Source organism: Bactrocera oleae, chromosome 3 (assembly GCF_042242935.1).
Source record: "Bactrocera oleae isolate idBacOlea1 chromosome 3, idBacOlea1, whole genome shotgun sequence".
In the NCBI taxonomy this organism is placed as follows: domain Eukaryota; kingdom Metazoa; phylum Arthropoda; class Insecta; order Diptera; family Tephritidae; genus Bactrocera; species Bactrocera oleae.
The window spans coordinates 81611623-81621731 of record NC_091537.1 but is presented as its reverse complement, the minus strand read 5'-3'; the positions used below and the strand labels follow the sequence as shown (position 1 = coordinate 81621731).

At 31.1% G+C, this 10109-nt stretch overlaps 1 protein-coding gene across 2 annotated transcripts in view; it reads right to left on the bottom strand.

Annotated features, from left to right (window-relative positions):
• Nucleotides 1–232: 232 nt before the first annotated feature.
• step (cytohesin steppke) overlaps nt 233–10109 on the bottom strand; it is a 112834-nt gene continuing 102957 nt past the window's right edge. For both annotated transcript variants that reach the window (XM_036370623.2, XM_070107024.1), the window contains 6 exons: nt 8953–9051; nt 8612–8886; nt 6533–6738; nt 4649–4760; nt 4476–4577; nt 233–4366 (listed from right to left, as the gene is read on the bottom strand). In XM_036370623.2, the coding sequence (XP_036226516.1) occupies nt 4214–4366; nt 4476–4577; nt 4649–4760; nt 6533–6738; nt 8612–8886; nt 8953–9051 (947 nt within the window). In that variant the 3' untranslated portion in view covers nt 233–4213. The remainder of the gene's footprint in view (nt 4367–4475; nt 4578–4648; nt 4761–6532; nt 6739–8611; nt 8887–8952; nt 9052–10109) is intronic.

The following is a 10109-nucleotide window of genomic DNA, read 5'->3' as shown; positions in this document are numbered from 1 at the left end:
AATTTTTTGGGCTATCCCACTGGGTGTGCTACTTAAAAAATCGAGGCACCTAACTTACGAAGTTTTAAATGATTGTCGAGTTTTGTAATCTTTGTAAATTTGTATTTTTTTTTTTTTTTATAAAATATATTTATTTATTTTTATATATACATTTTTATGACAGTTACACATTTTAAACGACTCACATGGTATTTGTTTTTATAATATAATATTTGAAATAAAACACGATTAATTCAATTACAATTTCCATTCGAAATGCACTTTTTTATTATTCTTTATATTTATCATATTTTTTATTTATTTTTCTGCTATATATTACACATTTAATTTGTATATTTTCTTTATATATAATAATTATAGTATATAATACAATTCACGACAAAAGCTGATACAAAACAAATACTCACTATTCTATCCACTACACTATAATACCTACATACAAATTCTATTTATGGTGTATAATACAAACACGTTTGTCTTAATATTTGTGTAAGTATGTATGTGTGTATGCATGTAAGACGAATACACTATATATATATATATATATATATGAGTTACGTACATACATATGTACATATAACGCACACATTTTTAAGGAAAAAAGTAAGTAGTTGGAGAAACACTCCAAAGCAAGCAAGCTTTTTTGGAGACAGTTTTGAAAAATATTACATGCATACGCTAACTAAACTAATTTATATAAAATAATATTGCAATCGTTGAAAAGTTGTATAAAGCGCTAATTTTTCGTTATACATAAATATTTAATTATATATGTATATATAGACATACGTTTTACAGGCAAATCAAGCTTACGCCAAAATACATTGAGAAAAATCGGTGTTCTATTTTTTTGTAACCATAAGCTTTAGCAAATTTTGTTGTATATTCATTCGTTGTGATGTTGTATTTATTGTTATGTGGGCGGTTTCTTATATAAGAATATTTAACGTGACTTTTGGACGATTTTGCTTCAAAGTTTTACTTTTTTTTTTTGGAGTGAAAATGCAAATACTAGTAATTTATTGTTGTTTATATGAAATTTGTTGTAATAAATATTTTTAAAATAAATTTAATGAAATTCTAACGTTTTTTAAAGTAAATTTCGGTATAAAGAATTTTTTAGCTTACTTAAAAATAATTTTTTTTTTGCACAGCAATTTGATTACATTTGTTGTTAATGCAGAGAAACGATTATATTATCACCAGGATCGCGAATTTTGTAATTCAAAAGTTTTGGTTTAAATATTAGATTTTCTTTTTTAAGCCCAGTTACGGATTAACAATTACATTTTCAGTATTTTATGCAAGAAGTTGGGTAAAAAATTTAATTTCGATTTCGGGATTGGTACTTGGTACTAATAATTAAATTTAATTTTTTAATTAAAATTTTCGGGTTTACAAAGCAACAAAAAAAAATTTAATTCAAATGTTTAATCAATAATTTTCTCAACGCATTATTTGCAACCCTGGCTAAATCTCTTATAAACAAAAATAAATCCCTAGTACATGTTTTTAATTTATATTTGCCATTTTAAAAAAACTCTTTCTTCATTATGCTTTGACAAAATTTATTGCTGACGAAAAGCGACAAGCTAGCTAGCGAAAAAAAGTTATTATTATGCTCTATCTCTCTTCAACATGAGCAGATGCTTCCCAGTTACCGAAAACAAATTTCTTGCGAACAAAAATAGGCGCTTAACAGCAAGTAGCCGCATTTTGTTCAACAAAAGAGTATATATTTAAAGCTACCACACTTTAGTTTTTGCATATTATGTCACAAAAAGCTGCTCATAATATTATATCATCACGGAAATGTTTGTGTTTATAAAATTTCAAATTTCAATTTTTTTTTTCAAATATTAAATTTTAAAATGTAAATATTTATATATAGCATGCTACAAGCGACTTTGGTTATTTAATTTAAATACGCGTGGCAACTAAATGCGATTTTCGCGCTGAGCAGCACCTAAAATTGCATGCGCATGCGTAAATTGATGGCTAATATGCGAAGTAAAGTAAAGTAATAATGTAGTTTATTTACAAATTTTTAGTATATGCCGCTGCAACTATGCCTTACTGCTAACTTATATGAGTAGCATGTGGTTTACGCGTTTTAATATCAATGTTTGGAAGAACTTTCTTTGACTGGTTGACGTGTTTCGCTTTTTTGTTGGCTTTTCCTTTCCTTGTTTTATTTTTTTTTTTTTGTGTGGTTTTTTCTTGATTTTTTCCCCTTTTCTTGTTTTTTTTTTGTTGCCTTTTCTTGTTTGTTTTTGTTTCCTTCACTCGGTTTTTTTCTATCATTTCTTGTTTTTAATGTTTTTTTTTTTTACTTTTTGATATTACTTAAATACATACATATGTTTAATTATAAGGTAGACTATTCGAGCACTTTTAAGGAAATTTTCTTTATATATTTTTATATATATACAAACACATACATACACGCCCTATAATGTGGCATGTGTGTACATGTCTAACTAGATTTATTGCTGAGCATTACTTTTATTCTGTTTGTTGTTTTTACAAAACATGCATACATGTATGTGTGTGTGTGTAACAGAACCCTAATTACTATACAATTAATTACAATTCTTTGATTTACATAAAATTAACTTAATTACGCATAAGGTAGCTGTTTAGGTCCAGCTTTCGCACGATATGTTGCTGTGTATACATATATAGTAGCACAAGGGTGTCCGTTATGTTCCAAGTTGAATTTTTTTGCAAACGCTCCTTTAAATTTTAGCTTTTGCTCTAAAAATAAGGATGCAATATAAAAAACCGCTTTATTTTCAATTTTAACCGTACTGAAAACATTTTACTAGTTTTTGATAATTTTTTTTATCCAAAAAAAATAAACCTATAACTTTAAAAGTATGAAATTCTAATTCAAAATTTTACGCGCTGAAAAAAAGTCTTAATAATTTTTTTTTTATAAAAAAGTTAAAATTATGCCTTAAATATGTAATGTATTCATACAGTACACCATGTCGTATGAGCAACACAGTATACACAAGTCACCCGTGTGAATGCTCAGTACATTTAATGTATAACTTTGACTGCGTATAACTTTTAAAGAAGTTGTTTAATGGAAAAAAAATTAGAATCTTTTTTTTAGAGCAAGAAAATTTGTAATAGAAAAACCCTTTTTCAAAGTTGTAGCTTTACTTGCTTAATGCAAAATATAAAGAAATGTATTTCAATTGTATGGGAAAGAAATACAATAAAATATCAACACGGTTTAAATTGAAATTAAAGCGCTTGTTTACTTTGGATCTTTGTTTTAGTGCAAAAACTGATACATCAGCCGACTTTCGCAAATCATTATGGTAAACAACGAACATCTTAATATACTATATATAACATTAATAAGCAGTGTTTGGATATATTTTCCATATACATAAGTAGTTTGCTTGACATTAATATTAAATGTTACTAATTCGAAATTATATTATTTTTAGCTTTTTTCTTGCTCCCATAATTGATTTAACAAAAAAACAATTTTTTTTTTAAATACAATACAAATTTTAAGCATAAATTAAAAATTATATCACAACAATAAAGACAACTGCGTTTTGTGCGCGATCAAGTAGTTACAATTCAATATTCATAGGACATTAGAAAACGAACAAATGATCGACAAGCTCAATAAACTATTTATAGACTATTAATTACAAATTACATCGTTCACCTACAATTTTTTTCTTTTCAATATACACTACACTACAGCTGGGTTTCAGTGAGACATACAAACATACTATATCTGTATATAGTACAGTATTTTAGGTTAGAAGTTGAAAAAAAAGACACGCGTCACAACAGCCTTTGCTCTACGAATATTTTCCCCAAGTTATGCCTAGACACTGTAGCGTGTATGCCGCTGCATCACTGCAATGCCGTTATTAGCAACAGACGACATAACATAAATATGAGCGCCTTTGGCTTCATGCCGCAAACACAGGCACAGTCTTTTTTTAATATCCTTGAAACTCCTTACAGCCGCAGCGTGTCACACGCAAACATTCTACCTAACATTGCGGCTGTTTGTGCGGCGGCGCATGCCACGTACACGACTGTGTTGGCGTTGTTGTTGTCGTTGACATTGACGACGGCTTTGACACTGTTTCACTTCCTCGCTCTTACGGTGGCGAGGCGCACTGAGATCCATCATTTGGATTGTCAACATTGCATGCTTGTCCGTCGTCCGATACTAACTTTTGCTAAGCGCCTTCTTTTTTCTTTGTACTAATATATCGTAGAAGGGATTATGACTAATCGACTGTGTTAAACGTTTGATCCATTCTTGTTGATCTTCTTCAGTTGCCGCCGACATGCGGTAAACCGTATGTTTGCCTTCCACAACCTGCAAGTGTAAATATATGTGTAAATAACCAGTAATATATACAATTAATATATATATATAAGCCATAAATATATAAGCTATGACTCTATATATAATCAATGCCACTCACCTTTCCCTCGGAGTCAGTCTTACAAGCTTTAATAATATCAGCGCCACCGGTGGCGAACAGTTCAAAACAATGCGGTTTGCTGCGATCGTGTATTTCACGTACCTGCCAAAGAAATATATATATGCACATTACAAATAACAGTAAATAAATGAAATATGTTTTTCATTACTCACACATATATTTTCCAGTGGTATGATCCCTCTGGGCTCTTTATCCGTTGTGTACTCAAAGTAGTACAGACAATTGTCATTCAATATGAACCAGCGTCGCTTCCACGATTTATAACTGCAACATCAAGAGATTATTAATCAGTTGTGCCGGCTTAACCAGTTTCCCTTAGGTATAATTATTATGTAGGTGCTAGAGATCTTTATCAACTTATGTATATATGTATGTATGAGTATTAGCATGCGTTTATGTTAGTGTTTTCAAATGCTGCAATAATTTGTTTAACCAAATTTTTATCCTAATCCACTTTTGCTTCTTATCCAAATTCTTATTCTAATCCAAATTTCCTTTTTATCCAATTACTTTCTTTAACCATTTTTGCTGCTGTTTTTTGCTCGCTTCTCGTTTTAAAAACTTGTAAATACACTTGATCCATAATAAAGTTTATTTTGTATTATTTAATTTCGAAAATTATATTAATATTTTTTTTTTGTAATTTTGATTTGAATTTTAATAACTTATAAACGTAACAGTAAAGAAATAATGCCAAAAAATAATATAATTCACTTTCAAATTAAAGAACTTCTTTTGTAAATGTTACTAGCACTTCACATCGTGATTTAGCGACTAAAAAATATTATATACTCATTTTTGAATTTTAAAACTTTTGATGTTGGGGCGAACCCTTTTCATTTTTCATATGCGCTTTAATCGACAATAAGAGGCCATCTCCGAAAGAGTAACGCATTTTGTGAGGTGATTTTTCAGAGCCAAGTTCGCTCAAATATTGACCATTATATACCGTAGGTTCAGAGAGCGAAACCTTCGAGCAAATTGACCCAGATAAGGGTTGTTATGTGTATAGTATAGAAAAAAGTTCAGGTCCCCCAAAATATTAAAATATATTAGCGTGATCCGCGAATGTTTTGGCGGAAATTTCAGCAATAATTTTTTCGACAGAAAATTGCATAACTCGTAAGTTGATTTTCCGATTGGAGACGCTTCACGAATGTCGAAATAGTTAGAGAAATATGTCATGTTAAAACAACAACATACAAAATTTTGATAAAAGTTCAAGTCCTCAAAATATTAAAATATATTAGGGCGATCCTTTAATGTTGACAGAAATTTCAACATCAATTTTTGCGGCAAAAAATTGCAAAAAATATTTGCCTCCGATTGGAAACGCTTAACGAATGTCGACAAAAAATTTAGAGAACGACATTGACCCCTCTAACAGTACTGGAGTACAAAAAGCCACAAGTAAAGCCTGCAACAGTCCTAAATTTTAAGCGCTGTTGCAGATATAATTTTATCTAAAGACATTTTCGTCACACATGGGATTTCGAACATGCTATGCGAACAAATATTCAAAATGTCAAAACTAAACATTTAGGTTAGGTACGAAATAACTGCTTTGGATAAATACTTAACATTCGAAATGTAAAAAAAAAATAATAATAATTTTCGATGATAAAAAGCAAAAGTAATTTTAAATAAAATTAATAACAAATAAATAATACTAGATTATACCTAAAAAAAAAAAATAATAATATAAGGTTTAAATGAATGGTCATTTGTGGAGTACGAAAATATGGCCAAAACTAAGCTCACAATTCATAAAAAAAGTACATGTAAAAATTTTAAAATAAGGTATAAAACATAAAAAAAAAAAAGATATTATTTCAGAATAATTTAAATTATTAGCCGTTTTCAGCAGCAATTTCACTTTGAAATTATTTTTCTGATACCTAAAATTATTTTTAATTAACTATAGCCTTAAAACCGGTTGTGTGTAACTGATTGAGTATTATGCATATTTATATATGTGATTTCGTACACTACATATTGATAAATAATAAGCAAAGTTAATGGAGTTTGTGACTTACCGTCCACCCTGCTTCCACAGCCAGCCCTCCTTGTCTGGATTGAAGAATGTATGCATCAAATCATTACCATCGTCTTGTGGTATTTTAAATGGTTCCGTTCGTATTGATTCGTAAAGGGATTCCAATAGGCCGCGGGGTAGATCACCGCCATTGTTAATGCCACGATTCATTGAAATGAAATGCTCAACGGTGGGCTTGTCTTTAACCTAAAGAAATGGAGAGGAAAATTAGTATTGTAAACAATATATGAGAATTAAAGGTTTAAAGTATAATATTAAAAAAAAACACACGTCAACTTCGGCTGTACCGAAGCTTTAATACCGTTTACAGCTCTATGCTAGTATAGTGCTTCGATCTAAACAATTTGAATGGAGATTGTAGCGAATGTAATTTCGAAAATTGCCAAAAAAAAAATTATATTTATAGCAAAAGTATTCGCGAACTTTTCAGTCTCTCTGCTACATACATATGTATATACATACATACATATATGCATATATACTAAATTAGCATTAAATTTGCTTAAATGAAAAAAGGTTTTCACGATTTATAAGCGCTAGTATGGCGGTCATTGCCCCCTTCGAGCGACAAGTAAACCCATAAAAACGGATTCATGCATCTACTTATTATAGTTAGTAATCGTATTAATTAAGAGCATTTGCGGTATTTTAAAATCTAAGTTGTAACAGTTGCGAAAACTCAACAAAAAACAACATACACACAAATATATATATATATATGTATTGTATGATGTGTATGTAAGACAAATGTAAAATGTGTAAAATACTTTTCAAATTATACTTGACCTATTTTTAGAATTAAGCAATTACTCAAAACAAATGAGATCATTCAGGCAAACAACAACAACAAGCTGCAAACAATTAGAGCCGTTTACATGGTGTTTTAATGAAAACAAATGAGCAAATTGCTGGGCGCGGTGTTGGTGGGTGGATAATGGTGGCAGTGTGAAGTGTAAATGCCCGTTTCGCACTAAATTATGCCAAACAACAAACCAAAAAAAAACAAGAAAAAAAAAACAGTGATGATCAAGAGCAGCAAGCTAACTGAGACGGATGTTACCGACTTTGTAAAGAAATAAATAAGTTGCATCAGCAGTTGCAACAGCCTGACAGTGTCAGTGGCGGCCACCTGCTATTAGCGTGCATGCCAAATGCAATGAATATGCATAGAACGCTGTAGATAGCAGCAACAAAAAGAGCTTTTTGAATTACGCGAAAAATTCGACAAATTGTTTAGACAGCTTGGGGCGCGCCAGTGTCCGACAAACCCTGAGCTATAAATATTACAAAAAATATATATATATATATAAAATAAGAAAAAACGTCAACTTCAGTTGCGCCGAAACTGTAATACCCTTCACAAATAAAAAAGTTTTCCTTGATCGTTGATGGTCAGTTTATATGTCAGCTGGTCAGTCGTCAAATAAAAAAAACTTCCAAACAATAACTGGATTTTGAACGGTTAGTTACTATGGCAGCTATATGCTATAGTGGTCCGATATCGGTTGTTCCGACAAATAAAAGAGAAAATCAATTGTGCAAAGTTTCAGAGCGATAACTCAAAAACTTCGGGACTAGTTACTTACTATATACAAACAGACAGACAAAATGAAAGACGGACATGGCTAAATCGACTCAGTCCGTCACATTGGTCATTTGGATATATGTATATATGTTATAGGGTATCCAACGTATTTTTTTTTTGAGTGTTATAAACTTCGTGGGAATTTTATATACCCAGTTCAGGGTACAAAAATAAAATGTAAAAAAAAAATTCCAAAAAAAATATATATATGTATATACTTTGACACGCGCAGTATGTGATCGGAAGCGTGCTTAATAGCAGAAAAGCATAAAATCATTTAGCTGTTAAGTACTGCAATTTTTGCAGCATCGCTTTTTGGTTCGCTCTTTTTGTTATTGTTCGTTTTTTGCTATTTCACTTAATTGATTTCCGCTCGCAGCAAATAATTTGTGCATGCAGACGCAGGCAGCACGCTTAAACGGCATATACCTGCTTATATGCCTCCTCCACCCTCTCTCCGCGAACTTTACTCACCGATGGGTTGTGCAGCGATGTATTGAGCATAATAATGGCGAAACTTAGCACGTAACACGTATCGGTATTTGTGAATATATCCGGATTTAGTTGGCAATAGCGTTGCGCGAAACATTCCATCATACGGTCGATTTTCTGCGCCTCACCCGGAAGCCGAAATGACCACAGGAATTGTCTTAAAGCTTGCACCAATATTAGATTCGTAAAGTCGTGTAGCGCTACGAATGCTTTCAGCACGTCCTCATTGAAGTCGTTCTTCTCGCCTAAGTAGTCACCTGTGTGGTATATATTTTGAGTTATTAGTTATTGGAAGATTTTGTATGGTATTTTAGTTAACTCACCGATTGCGGTTTTATTAAGACCTTCGCCTTTGTAGAGAAAATGCGCAACATCTTGGGGGTCGTGTCTAAGCAGGCGATTTTCCACTAAGTATTCAATACCTGTTGAATAAAAATATTGATTCGATTATTGAAGTTTTTATATTAAAATATTTTGAACGCAATATGCCGGAATGTCAAGGATTAAAACATTCAAAAATACTTAAATTAATAAAAAAAAAGAAGAGAAAGGAAAATATCGACAGTGTCTAAGCAGTGAGCAGATCTTATAATCACGATCGATCGTATATTTACAGAAGACCTACCCAAAATTCTCAATTAAAAACATTATAGGTATGTCATACACAACGTTCTATAACAAACAGGCAATAACATAACCTAAAACAAGAAAAAATGTTAACTGCGGCTACAGCGAAGCTATAATATCTTTCACAAGTGCATTTCTTATAGCAAAAAAAAAACTATGAAAAAATCCTTGTCTCTATTTCGATCGTACAGTTTGTATGACAGCTATATGCTAAATTGGTCCGATCTGAACAATATGTTCAGATATTGTAGCATTGGCTTCGAAAATAATCCATGCCAAATTTCCTAAATATATCTCGTCAAATAAACAAGTTTTCCTTTGAAACACATGATTTTCATCGTTCAGTCTGTATGGCAGCTATATGCTATAGTGGTCTGATCTAAAAAATTTGTTCGGAGATTGTAGCCTTGCCTTGGACCATAATCTATACCAAGAACTTGGTTCTTATTGATCAGTTTGTAGGGTAGTTATATTATATACTGGTCCGATATAGGTGGTTCAGACAAAAATGGGCAGCTTCTTGGCGAGAAAAGGACATGTACAAAATTTCAGACCGATATCTCAAAAACTAAGCAACTAGATCGCGTATATACAGACAAATAATAGCATAACCTAAAAATAATAATAATAAAATATTATTGATTTGAGAATTTATTTTATCAGCAAAAATATCTTCATATTTAACAATCTTTCGCCGAACAGCGTGACAATAACAAAATAACTTTAAAAAGAAACATTTTGGTTTGAGAACTCACACAAAAAAGGTTGAGAACTAACAAAAAAAAAAAATTTTTTTATAAAGATAACAACAACTGGAAAATAGGTTTGCTTATGTCAATATCGATAGTTCTGC